General features: G+C 43.7%; 1 protein-coding gene across 1 annotated transcript in view; it reads left to right on the forward strand.

The window, feature by feature from the left end:
• ITGA9 (integrin subunit alpha 9) overlaps positions 1–15,662 on the forward strand; it is a 227,338-nt gene extending 211,676 nt beyond the window's left edge. Inside the window, exon 28 of the mRNA XM_033077526.1 lies at positions 13,000–15,662. Coding sequence (XP_032933417.1) covers positions 13,000–13,098 — 99 coding nt within the window. The 3' untranslated portion in view covers positions 13,099–15,662. The remainder of the gene's footprint in view (positions 1–12,999) is intronic.
• Positions 15,663–19,141: the final 3,479 nt, after the last annotated feature.

Below are 19,141 nucleotides of genomic sequence, written 5' to 3' on the forward strand. Positions count from 1 at the left end.
TTTAGTCGTGAAATTACTGTACTTCTAATATTTATAAAAGACTACAGATCTTCTCCCAATGTACCAGCAGTAATATCTCAAGAAAGCTTAGCCAGATTAGATAAAAGTAAGTTAAAAGTTGGTTAAAAGGACTGTTTTGTGTACATTGCTAATACTTTTGTGTGATATCAATGTCTATCAGATGCAATGCTTTGGAATCAGATACGGATGGTAGGTATCTAATTCTTCCACAGCAGCTAAACAAAATGTTTGCAGAGGAGAACTTACCTTTGAGCAAGCTGCTGAACTTACCTTTGCCTGAGTTCCCTGACTGTATATGTCACTGTGTATATTTACAGTATATATGTTTTTTTTGTATATGTGTGCACAGCCACTTGTGGAATGGCGATGTTTGAATCACATTATTTTCTTGTGCTTGTTTAATTGAGCAAATGAGGACCTACATTACAAGAAAGTTGAGGGATTTGCCTCTCAAAAAATCAATGGAAGTCTGAATAATCAAAGCCAAACCTCCTGAGTTCTCATGAGCTTACTTTAGTTACACTATCATCCTTCATCCAAAATGCACATTTTCTCCTTTAACTATAGACAAGACACATGGCTCCTCTCCAAACGTGCCTCTTCCTCACATGGTGACCCAGGATTGATAGTTTGACAGCTTCTGGTGGAAAAGCTGCTACAAATATCTATTTGTGACCCCTTTGTACTGTGGCAAGCATCCTTTAATTGGGAGAAAGGACACACTGCATTCTCTTGAAACTGATGGCTTGCCAGAATCATCCAGGACTGTGCAAACCCAAGCACAAAGTGTTTTTACCTGCCTTCTTGGTGGCAGTAAAATGAGATCCACTTAATAACTAGAGATTGATCTCTACCTGATGAAATAACTCCATGCTTCTAATCTCAACAGCACTACTTTGCAGATGTTGAGTATGTTGTTTCTCTGCTGACTGGTGGCATCTTAATGGGGTGAGGTTCCTGGCCCTACATTGACCCATGATTAGCTGTATATTTTTCTAACTGTGGTACTGTTTATGTGAAGGGAAAAGTGCCCAAGTAGCACGCACCAAAAAAAGGTGAGATGTGTAAGTTAATTGTGCATGGCTTGGGACATCCACCTAGATTAACAATGTGGCAGTAAAAGATTAATTATGTAAATACAGACTATTCATCAGGTATGACTGGACACTGCTTATATTAGATAAAGAAATTGTGTACCAGAGGAAAGACAGCTTGTGACTAAGGCACTGAACCTAAAGTATGTTGTCAAAACCTAGTTCCCTGGGAGATTTTTTCAGTGGTTCTTATGTTTTAGTTCTTACCCCTTTGTTCGTACTTATTTTACTCTCTTTTATTTTTATGTGTTTACTTGCACTGTGGTCAGTAACCTTGTCAATACAATAATATTGTTAAAAATCAGTAATTCTTGTGTGCAGTTTAACATCCAACCTGCACTAGAGAAACTTACAGTAATTTCACGACTATAAGGCGCACCCTTTTGACTAAAATTTTCTCCTGAACCCGGAAGTGCGCCTTATAGTCCGGTGCGCCTTATCTGATGTGCAAAGTTCGGAAATTTGCAAACCCGGAAGTGAGAGCTGCGAGCCGCGGGGCGAGCCGGCAGGGCCGCGGCTGCTGGGTGGAGGCGGGGACACGGGGCTGCAGCTGCCGGGTGGAGGCGGGACCGAAGGGCCGGGACTGCCGGGTGCCTGCGGGGCTGGGGCTGTTGACTGGAGGCGGGGCCGTGGGACCGGGGCCGCTGGGTGGAGGTGAGGCTGCTGGGTGCCTTCGGGACTGGGGCTTCCGGGTGCCTGCGGGGCTGCGGGACTGGGGCTGCTGGGTGTCCGTGGGAGCGGGGCTTCCGGGTGCTTGCAGGACTGAGGCTACTGGGTGCCTGCCTGACCGGGGCTGCTGGGTGCCCGCGGGGCCATGGGACCGGGGCTGCTGGGTGCCCGCGGGGCCGCACACCGGGGCTGCTGGGTGCCCGCGGGGCTGTGGGACCGGGGCTGCTGGGTGCCCGCGGGGCCATGGGACCGGGGCTGCTGGGTGCCTGCCCGACTGGGGTTGCTGGGAGCCTGCGGGACCGGGGCTACTGGGTGCCCACGGGGCCCCGGCTTCCAGGTGCCTGGAGGACCGGGGCTGCTGGGTGCCCGCGGGGCCATGGGACCGGGGCTGCTGGCTGCCCGCGGGGCCGCACACCGGGGCTTCCAGGTGCCTGCAGGACCGGGGCTGCTGGGTGCCCGCGGGGCTGTGGGACAGGGGCTTCCAGGTGCCTGCGGGGCCATGGGACCGGGGCTGCTGGCTGCCCGTGGGGCTGCGAGGCCGGGGCTCCTGGCTGGAGGCGGGGTCGCGGCTGCTGGGTGCTCACGGGGCCATGGGACCGGAGCTGCTGGGTGCCCGTGGGAGCGGGGCTTCCAGGTGCCTGCGGGGCCGCGGGAACGGAGCTGCTGGGTGCCCGTGGGAGTGGGGCTTCCAGGTTCCTGCGGGGCCGCGGGACCGGGGTTGCTGGGTGCCTGCCCGACTGGGGCTGCTGGGTGCCCGCGGGGCCGGGGCTTCCAGGTTCCGGCAGCACCGGGGCTGCTGGGTGCCTGCGGGGCCGGGGCTGCTGGGTGCCTGCCCGACTGGGGCTGCTGGGTGCCCGCGGGGCCGCGGCTTCCAGGTTCCGGCAGCACCGGGGCTGCTGGGTGCCTGCGGGGCTGCGAGGCCGGGGCTCCTGGCTGGAGGCGGGGTCGGGGCTGCTGGGTGCCCGCGGGGCTGCGAGGCCGGGGCTCCTGGCTGGAGGCGGGGTCGGGGCTGCTGGGTGCCCGCGGGGCCGCGGGAACGGAGCTGCTGGGTGCCCGTGGGAGCGGGGCTTCCAGGTGCCTGCGGGGCCGCGGGAACGGAGCTGCTGGGTGCCCGTGGGAGCGGGGCTTCCAGGTGCCTGCGGGGCCGCGGGACCGGGGTTGCTGGGTGCCTGCCCGACTGGGGCTGCTGGCTGCCCACGCGGCTGCGGGACAGGGGCTTCCAGGTGCCTGCGGGGCCACGGGACCAGGGCTTCCGGGTGCCTGCGGGACCGGGACTGCTGGGTGCCCGCGGGGCCACGGGATCGGGGCTGCTGGGTGCCTGCAGAACCGGGGCTTCCAGATGCCTGCAGGGCCACGGGGCCGAGGCTGCTGGGTGCCCGTGGGGCCGCGGGACCGGGGCTGCTGGGTGCCGGCAGCACCGGGGCTTCCAGGTGCCCGCGGGGCCACGGGACAGGGGCTGCTGGGTGGAGGCAAGGCCGGGGCTTCCTGGTGCCTGCGCGACTGGGGCTGCTGGGGGCCTGCGGGGCTGTGAGGCTGGGGCTCCTGGCTGGAGGCGGGGTCGGGCTTGCCGGGTGGAGGCGGGGCCACGGTGCCGTGGCAGCCGGATGGAGGCAGGGCCTCGTCCAGCAAACACGCGGGGGGAGCTGGGGGCGGAGCCTCGCTGCAAAAAAAAAAAAGTGCGCCCTATAGTCCGGTGCGCCTTATCTGATCTACAAAGTTGCGAATTTTGCCGACTCCTGGGGGTGCGCCTTATAGTCCGGTGCACCTTATGGTCGTGAAATTACTGTAATCAAAAACTAAGAAGTGGCAAAACTTTCTGATAGTTTTGAATTCTGTTTGAATATTGTTGTCCACAAACCTCTTCCTAACTTACAGTTACAGTCTTGAAACACTACTGTAATTAAGACATAATGTTGTTTTTACAGCAGTGACTTATAATTTTTTTCTTGTTTCCTAACTATTCATATTAATGGGAAAAAGACTTTTAAAAATGCAAAACATAACCATTCTTCTACAATCCACATTTCAAGCTATTTCTCTTTGTATTTGATTGGGAGAATCAAACTTTTTTGACATGATAAAAACACTTCAAAAATTTACCTAACAGTGGATAAAATAAAAGCAGAGATATTGCTTGCCCCCTGGTCAGCTCTGTTTTTTTCCCCAACTGCAAATTAAATTTTATTTTGTAATCTTGTTACTCTTCGAACATATTTATAATTCACATCCTAGAGAGATAGCCACAGGCCCATACTTCAGGATGTGTTGGGTAAGTGCTTATACTTTTGGAGTTTAGGGAAGTGTGAGATCTAGTAATTCAACCTTTGGATATGCAGAAAGTAGCAGCAGAAAAAAAACCCTAACTAGAATATTGATTGTGATGATAATTCAACTGAAGTGTTCCATTTTTGCAGGTGCTTGACGAATGCTACTCTATTTGAGTGTTGTTAGATGTGATTCATCTGGGATTGAAGGGATTTAAATCTGACATGGCAGTTAAAGGGAGTTGTTCATGGTAAAGATTTTAAATACCCGTGTTTGAATAGAAGACTTGACATTGCTGTTACATGGCAAGAAATAACTTCAGAATAATAGGTGTAATTTCCCATCTCAGACTAACAAAGTTTTTGTGTTGCTTTACTATTCAATATTGCCAGAAACATGCTTTCTGCTCAGTGTATACTATAGATGGCAGTAAGGTTATGCTACGAAAGGGTACATGGGCTAGAATAACTAAATTAGGGATGTCTGTAAAAACCTATGGATGGTTTCAGGTTTTGAAGTGACAGACAATAACCAGTCCTTCCTGGAGGTGCTTCAAGAAGTATCAAGAGCTGCTATAAGTAGGTGGTTTAGATTCAAGACCTGAAACTATCCATGGGTTTTACATGCATCCTTTAATTTAGTTATTCTAGTCCATCTATCCTTTTCTCATTTCCTGCATTGTCTTTATTGGATGATGCCCACTCTTCTCTTATAACCCTTCAGCTTTCCACAGTCTCTCTTTGCCTCCTGTAAATGTACTCTCCTGCTGCTTTTCTTCCCATGAGTGCCTTCCCCAGGCAGAGGTTTACTTTTCAGAGCTTTCCTTGGATGGGCATATGTGAACTCACAGCCTGCCTGATGGGGTCACAGTTCTGGAGCTGGGTATTTCTTTGCCCTATACATACAACTGTATGTGTGCACACGTGTGTGTCTGTCTATATGGGAAGCAAAATTTGGGAGAAATTAACAATATTAGAGACTCATTGCCCATGAAACAAGTGTTAGCAACCATTGGCCCACTATAAGCACCAATTCTACAAATGAGATCACAGCAATACTCCTGCTAAAGATGAGGGTCTCTCCCTTCCTTGCTTGAAATTCAGGACTGAGTCCCAGCAGTGCTTTCCTCAGTGGGTTTCTCGTTTCTCTTAATGGCTTTGTATTAGCCATGGAAAAGGGACTTGGTGTCACTTCAGCCCCCATTGAGAGCCTGTATATATTCAATTTTATGTTGTATCAACTCTCCTGCTTTGGCCCAGTTGTCTGCCTCCTTATTACCCATCACTCCTGTCCTTCTTGATGAAATGAGTTAACTGTAAGGAGAAGGATGTGTGGGTTGTGTGGTCTTTTGTGAGACAATAACTATATTGTGATTTCTTCATGGCGATTACAAAAAAACCTCTTTCTGGTAATAGTAGGGATTTTATTACTTTAAATGCAAATATATGTCACTGAAGAACAGTGTCACATAACAAAGAACATCCTTGTCTCTCAAAGATGGGAAATGTATCTAATCCCTCACCACTATTTCTGAAAACAATAAAAAAATCCTTAAGGTCCAGTCTCTCATTTTGCTTGCATTTACGTTCTCTACACAATAATTTAAGAGTATCCACATAATTTACAGCAAATAAACATAATTATTCATAGTGGAATCACCTCTAGATGTAAGGTTTCATGCTTCATTAATATTTATTACAGTTTTCAGCTCACTTTTTATCCCTACCAGAAAATTATACAAAATTCTTTATCCAGAAAAAAATAGAAAATACCAAAACCCTCATTACCAACTTTTAAAGACACTTCCTGAAGCAGATGTTTGGAAACAGACATTTTTTAATTAAAATAACAGTGGGAAATAGTTGGGGTTTGTTTGTTTGGCCCTCAAGGAAATTAAAAAACCTTTCTATAATTTTGATTATAACTTCATAAGGAAGTTTTATTGTACCAGGGATGGGTTTGCATGAAAGATGAAAACCTTAAGGATTTAAAACCTGTTTTTAAAACTAGAAATTGAACTTCTCTTGGCAGTTTTCTTTTCTAATGCACAGAACATGTAGGGTCTGTTACAAAAACTGATAATACAAGAAAAGCCACCCACATTTTCATAACATCTGCTCCCTGAGCATATGTAAGTAGTAGCAGCAGATTCCTGTGAATAAATAAGTTCCCATGATTAATCCAGCTGGAGCAGAACACAAAAGTAGTAGGCACTTACACTTTCTTTTAATTATCAATATAATAATTCACTTCCATTTTAGCCTGAAAATCTAGAGAAGCTTCTGCTATTTACTTGCAGTCTCCGCTGAGCTGAATTCTGTTGGCCTCACTGGTGAGCTTTCATTGTGATTTTATGATGGTGCAATCTTGAGGATATCTTCTCAAAATAAATTCTTTGCACGGGTGTAGTTTGAGGATCCAAGTAAAAAAAAATTACTGGTAATGATATTTTTCTACTAAAGAAAGAATTTGATCTCACTTCTAGAGTAAGTTTGAAGAATTGGGAACTAGAGAAACTTCTCTCCAATTCTCTCTTCCTGAATCCTTTCAAACAGTATTCTGAAAGAGGAATCAAGAAAATTGAACAGTCACTTCTGTGAGCTGATTTTGCAGAATAGAACCACCATTATCCATGTATTTGCATGTACAGTAAATTCACAAATACAAGCCGCACGGAGTATAAGCCGCATATCCGGTGTGTTGGCAACATTGATGTCTTTGTCAATAAATAAGCCACACCCAGAATATTAGCCGCACTTTAGTTCGCCGCGAACTTTCACAAAGTCGTCATTTAGTAACACAATCGCGGGATCGCCGGGGCTTACTGGCTTACTGCTGACCTCGGAAACATTGTTTCCAAGTGAAAAAAGACACACCCTTTATTTACAAGCCGAAAAAGACAGGAACAATAGTGTGGTCGTTTTGCGAGCATTCCCAATGGATCCGCGTTGCCTTTAAACAGCCGCTCAGCCGCGCGGGCAGGCAGCTGAGCTCCGAGCGGAGCCACATCTCCGTGCCGGCACAGGAGCGGCCGCTGTAGCCCTGGCAACCCCGCGGGGCGAGCGGCCGCTGTAGCCCTCGCAGCCCCGCGGGGTGAGTGGCCGTTCTACCCCTCTCCCTGCGGGCTGAGCGGCTCCCCCAGCTCTCTCCCTGCGAGCCGATCACCCGCTTCATCCCTCTCCCTGCGGGGCGAGAGGCTCCCCCAGCCCTCTCCCTGCGAGCCCAGCCAGCCCCACAGCCGCACAAGACTGAAAACACTTTAAAAAGTACAGAGAAATATCACACACTTTTATCGAACTGCCAAGGTAACTCGCCAAGGTAACTCACCCCGATAACAACCCCCGCCCCTCAGTAACGCCGCCATCCACAGGCAGGCAATAAGCTGTTCTCTGATTGGTTCATCATTGGAACAACGGGAAACCATGGATTTCAAACTGTTTCGGCTCGAGACTGGACTGGTATGATACTAGGTAAGGGCAGATATCACATTTTTGTTCATAAATTAGCCGCACCCAAATATTAGCCGCACTTCCGGGTTTCCACCAAAATTTTTGTCTAATTACTGCGGCTTGTATTCGTGAAATTACTGTACATTGCAACATATGTAGCACTTATATATTCTTATGGTACATGGGACAGATACTATGTTCACATCTGTGCAAAAGAATGACTGAGCAAATTACTTTTAAGGTCTAATTCCAGTTATTCGGGGGGGCATCCAGGTCATGGGACCTTTGTGACACTGAGATCATGGGCATTTATATGTATATTTACTTACTGTGCATTTATAAAGTAGTTACAGGCATTGTGGTTTAGGAATGGTATTCTTTAATTTGGTGCTCCCACTAAAAACCTTGGGCCTTTTGCTCCTCCCTGCCCCTACCTGCTCTCCTGTGGTGGGCTGGAGAAGAGTGGAAGCACAAAAGGTAAAGATCACAGGCTGAGAAAATTTAATGGAAACAGAAATGAAGTAAGAATACAAACAGAAACAGCAACAACACTAATAACTAAAGTGTACAAAAGAGAGTAATTCACATGCAAAGGCTCACTGAGGCCAACCTGGCCCAACCACAACCGTGCTGCCCCAACCATTCCCTCCAGCTCAGAACCAACAAACTCCATCAGTCCCTCTGCCCCACCTACTCAACTGGAAGGAAACCCTTCTCCCTTGAAACAACTGTGTCCCCTCTGCTCCCACCAATGATAGGAGGTGGTATAGAATATTCTTCATGTTCTAGCCATACCTGCTCTGGCTACTACAAAAATGAACCCTGTCGTGGCTTCAACTAGGACATTAGCCGCCCCGTATTCTTTACCATGAATGTCATGCCCAGATCCTACACTTTCCAACTCCATACATAAATATATCATAAATATATGTGTATGTATATGTGTATATATATGTGTGTTTGGGGTGGTGTGTGTATTTATGTACAGTAATTTCACGATTATAAGCCACACTGAGTATAAGCCGCACTTCCGGGTGCCATCAACTTTTCGTTCTTTGCCCATATATAACCTACACCTGATTACAAGCCGCATGTTACAATACAGGATATGATAAAAGGTATCTATTCTATCACCATCTGTTGAGGGTGGGGGCAGTGATCCTTATCTCAACGGCAGATATTCTGCTAATGGGCCATCCGTTGAAACCAGATGGGGCATTGTTCTTTATCTTTTCACAACCCATCCTTCCTCCAGAGAGTCATTTTCTGCTAATGGCCATTGAGTCCCACTGTGTGACTGATAAAATTACTTCATCCCACTGGAAGTTGCTCCAGCCATGGGGAAGAGAGCCCAACATTTCTTACCAAGATAAAAACAGAGGTTTTTGGACGCTAAGGTAGCCACTTTCTCCACTGGACTCCAGAGGAAAACACAATTTCTCCACATCACCACTGGACCTCCAGAAGGAAACTGCACCTTCTGCAGGAGCACTGATTCAACTGAGCCACATCTGTCACTGCAGGAAGATGCAGCCACCATTGAATGGGACTGCTACCAACACTCTACCTGACGGGGTGTCAGGTTGTACGCTGACTTTGCCAGGGTTTGGAGTTTGTTTCTTTGTAGTACTGTATTTCTATTTTGATTTCCCTTGAAAGAACTGTTTTTCCTAATTCCCATATCCTTTGCCTGAAAGCCCCTTGATTTCAGAATTATAATAATTTGGTGGGAGGGGGTTTACATTCTCCATTTCAAAGAGAAGCTCCTGCCTTTCTCAGCAGACACCTGTCCTCCAAACTAAAACAGCAACTTTTTGTTCTTTGTCCATATATAAGCCACACCTGATTATAAGCCGCACTTTGAGTTCGGACCAAAATTTTAGTCAAAATGGTGCGGCTTATAATTGTGAAATTACTAGCTCTGGTATCATTTCTATAGTCAGTGGCCATTCCTCCAAGATGCCTATTGAGTTCATTTAGTCCATGACTGTGGATTCTATCCATCCTAGGTGTCTTCAGGGCAGGAGGGCTGGTGTGCTGTTGGGCAGTTGCAAGCTGCATCACGAGCTCATGACTGGTGTATCTGGAGCAGTGCATATCCATGGTCCATGGTGGTTATGGCATACAGTGGCAGTGTCATTCAGCAGCCAATATTATACAGTTCAACATTACAGACTGTTCTTACCCAAAAATCAAATCCCCTTAAAGTACACATTGTGTTTCCCTGTTCCTCTGCATTACCCACCATGTACACCCAGATTCTTGAGCAAAAATAGTCCCACAGATGGCTTTGCCTTTGTCTTAGAGGCCAGACTAATCCAAACTGTCTACTCTGATGTATATTCCTAATATTCACCATGGGGACTTTATCCCCTTCTCTGGTATGTTTTTAAAGCCTTCTCTGGAGGCTTTGATGGGGCAACTCAATTAGTAGAGCCTCTAGTGTTAACTAACTAGGTGGGCTCTGTCAAATGTAGATCTCAATGTTTGAAGATTCCACCACCCATTGCTTTGAATGTGCTTTTTGAACAGTCCATTGTTCCATTCAATATTCCCAGAGGCTAGTGCATGAGAGACAAAATCCTACCATGCTTTCTGGCTCAGCTGTCTTTGAGGCGATTTTTTAAATGAGTCCCATTGTCTGACTCGATTCTTTCTAGGGCATCATGTCACCACAGGATTTGTTTTTCAGGGCCCAAGATGGTGCTTCTGGCAGTGGTGTGAGGCACAGGGTACATCTCCAGCCATCCAGTGGTTGCTTCCACTGTTGTAAGAATGCCGTGATTGTCTTGGTAGGTTTGCAGGAGTGTGATGCAATCAATTTGCCAGATGTCCACATATTTATATTTCAGCCATTGTCTCCTATACCATGGGGGCTTTTCTTGCTTGGCCTGCAGCATGTTTCAGAGTTGTGGATAACCTGGGGGACTGCTGATGATTAAGTCCATCCCTTGATCACAAGACCATCTATGTATTGAATCTCTTCACTAATGATCTGAGTTCTCATGGGCCCACTGAGCCAGAAGAACATCATCCTTATGTTGCCAGTCCAGATCCACCTACAGACCAACACTTTAATCTTGGCAGCTTAATCTACCTGTCTATTGTGGTATTCTTCAGTAGCCTGACTCTTGGGTATGGCATGATATACATATATGTTTACATTACATACTTAAACAGCCAACTTCTCTATCTGGGTAGTGATGTCTTGCCAGAATTCAGCAGCCCAGATGGATTTATCTCTGTGCTGGCAATTGGTTTTTTTCCATCAGGCTAACCACCCCCACTCATGCTCCTATCCATCAGTCAGTGTACAGGTAGAGCACTGACTATTTCTCTCATTCAGTGATGCCTGAAACCAACTTGACAGCTTTCAGCACAGCAATGTGACTTGGCAAACAGCTACATGCTTTCCTTAACATCCAAAGGCAATTCAAAATTCTCCAAAGCTGTTGCAACAGGTCTGAGAAGGAAAAGGGAGTAAAAAGCTTGGCCAAGTCATCCTTCCTTACTCCCCTGATAGACTGGGTACGATTTTTACTGGGCTACCAAATATTGCACCTGAGGCAAGGGTAGAAGAACAACACTGAATACAAACCCCAAATGACCATCATTACCTGTTATCGTGATGAACTGTTATCACACAGTACATCAACAAAGCAATCCTGATCCTTCTCCTTGGTCTGAAAACGAGCACTGCAAGGAGCACATATAGGGATATAAACAGGGTTAGGTAGCACAGGTGAAGAGATCAAGTGACATTGTAGCCAGTGGCTCTGTACATAATATAACAAACACTTAGATGAAGTTTGCTTCCAGCCTGCTCTGGGTAGATCTGTTGTTATCATAACCTTTGTGTCCCACTCGGGCACCAAATTAGGCAATGTGGTTTAGGAATTGTATTCTCAAATTTAGTGTTCCTACTGAAACACTCCTAACTCCCCTTAGGCAGGATGGAGAGAAGAATTAGAGGTACAATTGGAGGTACAAAATGTGCAGATCATGGGTTGTGATAAGAACAATTTACTGGAAATAGCAATGAGATAAGGAAACAAACAGTTTCAGCAACAATATTAATAACAAAAGAGTAGAAAAGAATGATTCACATGCAAAATGCTACTGAGCCACATTACCTGGACTGTTCCCTCTGACTACTGCAGAAATTATCCCTGCCTGTCTGGAGCCAGGGCATTGGGTATGTATGTAATGTAGAACTATGCTCCTAGCAGAGTAAACTTATGTCTAGATTAATAGCATGTCCCATTTACCATAAGAGAGGGGCTTGTTAGACTGTGCTATAGCTTCTGTGTTCTTTGCACAGAAGGCAAGAGGTAGTGATAAGGATTGATGTTAGGATGGTGTGTGCATGCTGCTGTGAATTCAGGGTGTAATTCAAGGCACAGGCAAGGACTTGGACTTCAAGAAGATGTGCTGGAGAAGTCCCCTTGACAGATTGAATATGCTTACTTTTAGACCCCTGTGAATTAAAAATACACTTGAAGAAAATTAAAGTTGTTGAAAACTGAAACTAAGAAATCCAATTTAATGGAATTTTATTGTTTGCAGTGACAAAACAACACAAAATATTCCTACACACAGGCAATTTGGGGATAAAGGGTGGCAATAACTGGTTGATAAAAGAAGACTAAAACATGTTTTACACAGCAGGAGTAAGAAAACAAGTTTAGAGTGGTAGGAATTACATAAATATTTAATTATATTGAACAAAATATTTATTCAATGATCTCAACAGTGCACTGCTAAGTTTGAGGAGTTATTCTTGAATGCTTACCAAAGTCTGTTATTGAAATAATGTTTGCTTATCTGAGAGACTTAAAGAAACAGAGATATAAGAATTTTTATCCAAATTACAATCAAAACCAGTTGTATTTCTTTAGGTTCAAGGGTTTAGGAAACAAGAAGATATGCAAAAGTGACTATCAGTGTTTATAGCTGGAATTGAGAAATGGGACATGGGTGACTGTACTGTATTCCTCTGGTCCCTCTTGTTTTGTGTGGTTGTAGACACTGAGAGCACTGTTCATAAAACTGTGTCAGCATTTACTCAAGATCCAAGAGTTACTCTGGTTTTAGGTTCTTCTGCAAATTTAGCATTAGTCTCTATTTTAAACCAATAAACCTGTATCTGCCTCTGCTGGTCTGTATTTATTAGAAATATTTCATGTACTCGTGTGCCTTTTTTTTCCTTTTGGTTTTTTTTTTTTTTTAGCTCATACTTTATATAAGAGGACTCCTACCTCAAAGTATTTCAGTCTATAATAAGAAGCAGAGTACTTGTGAAGATTTGGGACCCAGTCTGATTTCATTTATATTTTTATACTGATGTAGATAAGGAACTAGGGTTTTGGATTGGCACTTGGAGGAATTAGATGCTAATTCCTGGGCCAGTTCTTTCTGCATAATATTATCTGTCTTCATACTGACAAAGTTTCAATTTATTGATCCAATAACTTACCACTGTCATCTCTTCTGATTTGCAGATGGGCTTCTTCCGCCGGAGGTACAAAGAAATTATTGAGGCTGAAAAGAGCAGAAAGGAGAATGAAGATAGTTGGAACTGGGTCCAGAAAAACCAGTAAACTGCCCATGAGAACAAAACTGCCCAGTCATGTGACATGCACTCGTTAGTCTATAGGTCCTGCTTCGTATCTTCCATATGTGGAAGAAGGAATCTTCTCCAGATTTTTTGGAGACCCCATTGATGCTGTGTCTTTATCACTCCAAAAAGCTAGGGAACATATCCTGAGGCAACCACTGCAACCATGTCAGGTGACTGGCGCGATTCACACTTCATTTAAGAGTTGAACTTTGAACTTTGGTAACCAAGCTGCAGTGCAAAAACAATATTTATGAATCCAACTACGTAGTATGCCCTCAGGGGAAGACTTTTACCTAAGAATATTTTTTATAAATACAAGCTTTTTATATTGAGTATGTCTTTATATTTGTATCAATGTTTTATAATTTCTATTGAATAGCTATATAGTTCACTCAAGCACTGATATCTGGCTAAATCTTTGGGAAAATACATATATTATATATATAAATTCTATTGTACTTTTAAACATCAATGCAAGAGAGAAAAGAGAGATTTGCAGATAAAAGTAGCTGGAATCCTCATATGCTTAATTCACAACACTTGGTAATATCATATATAGATCATTTAATAGAAATAAACCAAAATCCTTTTACTGTCTCTTTTTTTAAGTTAAATTTGGTGTTTGATTTATAAGCTACAGAACCTAAAGTATGTCAAAGTTGTGATAGTCTATGTCTTGAGTCTGTCCTTTGCTAGCCTCGATGGGAGAAGATAAAATCAATTCTTCATGACATGTAGTAAGATGTAGCTTGCTTTGGCTCACTGAAGAAGGCAGCACAGAATGTTCTCTTTTGGAAGTTCTATTTTTCAGTCTCTAGGAGTGTACACTTGATATATCAGAAGGATATAATTGGGCCAACCACTATGGCATGACAAATTCCTTTAAATAATAATAATAATAATAATAAAGTAATTAAGTCATATTAATATTAAGATGGATAGTTTTAGAGCTACTGTTAAAGATTGTGATCTGTTGCTATCAAAGCAAGTGGTAAATTGCTACATGCTATGAGCATTATGTCTACCATGTGAGTTACATACTTGAGTCATGAGTTGGTTTATATGATAATTTTAAGAGAGATAAGTAGATGCAAGGATTAAAGTGTTTGGATATTTGAGTCTTGAGATTGCCTATCTGGGTGTTCCAAGTACTGAATGTATTTCCTCAAGAATTTAAAAGGAAGTTTAGTAAAGGCACAGATGTTATTGGATCTCAGCTTGCCACTTTTATTGCTGGTAATTCTTTAACAAATTGTTTGTTGAATTACAAGAAATCCAGTTGTAATTGATTCAGAAACATTTCTTTAAAAAGGTCTTGGATTTCTGAATAGAAATAGTGGAACTTTCTAAGACTTGGGTTTAGATACTACTTGTATTTTGCACTTTGTGTAAATAAGGAGTAAATGTCATGTTGGTATAAAATCCATGTAAAGAAAAGAAGGGCCAAGCTCTGTGGTAGAAAGTGAAACCAGGATTGAAAGGTTGCAAGATGTCTTCTTCCTTAAGGGTGTGGTAGAAGAACAGCTGGAAGTTTGGATACTTGAACACAGAGAACATGCAAGAAATCTGCTTGAGAACAGGTCTTGCTCTTTCTTGCCATATTCATGATAACTTCAAATTATAATAATGGACCACATTCATATTCCTGTTTGCTTTTTACCACCACCATCATCAAGTGCCTGCTACAGTATTGATATTTATTAAGCTATTTGCATGCATTAGGGAGAAAATAGTTTTCAAGTGAATTAAGTGTGTTGATAGAACATCTGACAAGAAAAACTCACAAGTTGCTTGGGTTATCTGAGAGACAAATTATGCCTGATGTAAACCCCAAGCCTGTAGACCACTTAAGCAATCTTTCCATTTCAAAGTGGCTAAGACTTCTGCAATGCCAAGCATAATAGTGAAAACAGTCCTTTCTATGCCTAAATACAGGAATGGTAATGACCTCACATACCAAGTCAGTGATGTGCAGGTAGCCTGGCTTGCTAAAAGCAATGGATATGAAAAATTTTTCTTTGACAATATTTAGTATCAATTTTCTTGAGTGTCTTCTGTTTATGGGCACATTTTGGAGTCTTGCACAAGTTTGAAGCATAGTATCCATTTGAAATGGAAATATATAACACTGCTTTCACTAAAGAATTAAGGGAGTCATGGAACTAATTTCTAGCCTTTGTCCAGGTCTACCCACTTGCTAGGGTTTCTTGGATATAAATTATAGTAGAATTCTGTTCATAGAATGTGCATTGATTAAGCTGGCATGAAGACTAATTGCTTTTGGAGCTTGGTTTGCATGCACAGTAGAGTACCTGCACCATCATCCCTTCTTTTTCTCAGAATGTCACTGCTTACATATTGTAAAATTGTATGTTTCTTTCTGTGAACTTGTGGTTGGAAGAATGTGTTCACTCTTACTGATGTCACCTGTATTTAGAAGCTTGTGTTCACCTGTAATCTGATTCACTTGCACTGTTTTGGAAATATCAGGTTTACAAAAAGTACAGCTTTTTTGAATAAAAAATGACTGCAAAATTATCTTAATAATATCATTTTGTCAGTTATTGTCCTTGTCAAGCTGAAGTGCTTTTCCATTAAGTGGATGAGACATTTTCTCCTGTATGTTTGAAATGAATGCTATATGTATGTGTTTATCTGTGTGTGGATAATGGACATCTTTTATTGTAATTCTATGATTTATAACATCAAACTGTTTGGAGACAAAGAGTACAACTGATTTGATCCAGTATTTTAAAACTACGGAAATAAAATAAAGGTAGTAAGAATTACTTATATTTCATCAATCTTGTTTTATCAACATCAAATCAAGCCCCATTGGTTGTGCTACTGACCTATTAAGAGAGTGTCAACCTGTGTAACTTGAGTTCTGTTTCAATCTATGAATGTGGATGAAAGTTGAATTTTTTCAGCTTCATGTGCTTTTCCTGTAAGGATTTATAGTCCATAGTGGCTGGAATATAGTAGCTAAATAATACATTTGAAATTACAGTAATTTCACGACCATAAGGCACACCGGACTATAAGGTGCACCCCCTGGGAGTCGGCAAAATTCGCAACTTTGTTGATCATATAAGGCGCACCGGACTATAAGGCACACTATTTTTTTGCAGCAAGGAGCCGCGTGGCGCGCAACAAAGTAACAAATTACTGGCAGGTGCTCGATTTGCAAACATTTTTCAAAGATCGGTGTAGCCTGTAAACACAGCCCCAGGTGCCCTCCCCGTGCAACAGGCCCCGGCACTCCCGCCCGCCCCCGGCACCGGCTGGCATGGCTCACGGCTCCTGGCTCCATCTGCGCGGTAGCACCGCGTCCCAGCTTCCCCTTGGCTGGTGGCAGCGCCACTTCTCAGGGCTTTCCTGCGGTGCTTTTTCACCGCTTTTTTGCCGCTTCTCAGTGCTTTCCCACGGCGCTTTTTCGCCGCTTTTCCATGCTTTCCTACAGCGCTTTTTCGCTACTTTTCAGTGCTTTCCCGTGGCGCTTTTTCACCGCTTTTTTGTGGCGCTTTCCCACGGCACTTTTTCGCCACTTTTCAGCACTTTCCTGTGGCGCTTTTTTGCTGCTTTTTGGTGCTTTCCCGGGGCACTTTTTCATCACTTTTTGGCACTTTACCGTGGCGCTTTTTTTCCACTTTTTGGTGCTTTCCTGCGGCGCTTTTTTGCTGCTTTCCCACGGCACTTTTTCGCTGCTTTCCCACGGCACTTTTTCACTGCGCTTTTTCGCCGCTTCTCAGTGCTTTCCCAGGGTGCTTTTTCACCGCTTTTCGGCGCTTTCCTGGGGAGCTCTCTCGCCACTTCTCAGCACTTTCCCACGGCGCTTCTTGGTGCTTCCCCGTGGCTGCGCTGCTTTCCCCCGCTTCTCCCCGCCCAGCGGCCGCACTGGTTCCCGGTTTCCCCCATCCAGCGGCCGTGGCTCCCATGGTTCCCGACTCCCCCCGCACGACCACAGCTCCCGCAGGTCCTGGCGCAACTCACAGCTTCCACTTCCGAGTTCACAAATTTCTGAACTTTGCACATCAGATAAGGCGCACCGGACTATAAGGTGCACTTCCGGGTTTGGGGGAAAATTTTGGTCAAAAAGGTGCGGCTTATAGTAGTGAAATTACTGTATGTCTTCAACTCTATACATCCCCATGTTTACTCGTCACCTGTAAGGGAGCAGAAACTAGATGTAAGCTTTTACTTCTACACCTCCAAGTGTTTCAATGTTCTCCAGCCATACTAAAGCAGTCTGTTTCCTCAGGAATGCAGTACCCAGTTTGCTTTTGGAGATTATTGGAAGCACTAGTGCTGCAGCAGATAAAATAATAACCAGAGAGTTTTGGATGCACTAAAATCTCTTTGTTATCCTGTGAGCATGTATGTGTGTGTGTGTGTGTGTGTGTGTGTATGTAAGCAGGCAGTGTACATCCCCTTCTGGGGCTAGAGGATTGATGAGCTAATGGTGCCCTCTGTGGGGCTCACTTCTTGTCTTCTTGATAAGCAGAGAACAGCGGTTTGCACATAGCACAATTTTGTGAGTTGTGTTACCCCAAACAGCTTTTAAGGACCTTGTGGGACGTGTCTTTGTTTTAGAAATCAAACCCACAACTGTCTGAAGATTTGTTTCTTCCAGTTTTACCAAGAAAGGGAAAACTAGATCAAAATTCAAGAAAATAAGATGTTCTTTAACGATGGAAAAAAACAGTTCATTTGTTAGCATGCTGCTCAACCTGGCTCATGTGTCTGGACTGGAGCTGGTTGGCATTTTGACTCTGTGTTTGCCATTGGCCTGCTCTTTGGGTTGGACATAATGGAAGTTTCTCTGCTAAATCTTTTGCATTTAGTAATGAAATACCCCTTGAAAAAGATAGGAGACTTCCCCCCACACCTTTTCGGTCTAGTGGGGTGCATACTCACCTGAGTAGTCCCGGGTAAGATGTCTTGATTTGATTAAAATTCTGGGTGCATAACACACTACATAATTGAAATCCCAAAGGCCTAAGGACAGTGTCATGGGAGTCATTAAAGATGCAAAGTAGATCTTAGTGTCCTTTGACCCCACTTTGCTTACTACCAGAATTAAAATACAATGAAGACAGCTTTTTGGGTAGATGCAAATATACAAACGAATTTAAAATCATATTACTTTTTTACATTTTTTACATTTACTACAGTAAATCCAACATTTCAATATTTCAAATGGCTGCAAATGGAGATTTTATTTGCAAGTGGTTTTGACAGAAATAAAGAATGAGTGGAGAAATTAATCTTATTAATAAAAGAGCAATGAAAGTTAGTTTATCATGTCTTTGTGAGTGTTGAAAAGGAATAATTCACATATTTCTAGTTCATTTCTACTTTGCTTTTTTAAGTAGCTAGTGCCATTTTAATGCTTTAACTTCTAGATATGCAATGTTTTAATAAATTTACCTACAATTCAACAGCTGTAAAGAATCAGAAATTAATGAAGTAGTAACCTTGAGCAGAGATGTCCCTGCTGCAGACATGCATTCAGATATGATGCAGCATTAAATTATTCTGGATTTATACCAACACAAGAGAGAAGGGACTCAAACGGGCTCCCCTGAAGCTGAAGGACACACATCATGAGACAAGCTTTGCACTAACCAGTGTAAGTGGCAATGTACAGTAATTTCTGTTATTTAAGCAGTATTTCCCTGGACTTGAAATCTGAGAGCTGTATAATTCAATCTTAATGATGCTGCTCTGTGCTATAGTCAGAAAGATAAAAGGAATACTAAAGAGACTGATTGCTTTATCTAGCAGAGACCACTTAATAGAGAGAATGTATTCTGTCCTACATCAGTCTCTCAGTGGAGATAGGGCACTTGGGAACTGGGCATGATCTCCCTCCTTTTATCTAACTTAAATTATCAGACTAAGTACTAAAATTGTTGATTTTAGGTGAATGGCACAGAGTAGGAAAGTGACAATAAAGTGATTACCTATTAAGAGGTCAGAATACTTTTTCAGTATTAAATTAACGAAATCTATATATAGGA

The sequence above is a fragment of the Catharus ustulatus genome, chromosome 1 (assembly GCF_009819885.2).
Source record: "Catharus ustulatus isolate bCatUst1 chromosome 1, bCatUst1.pri.v2, whole genome shotgun sequence".
NCBI classification, from domain to species: domain Eukaryota; kingdom Metazoa; phylum Chordata; class Aves; order Passeriformes; family Turdidae; genus Catharus; species Catharus ustulatus.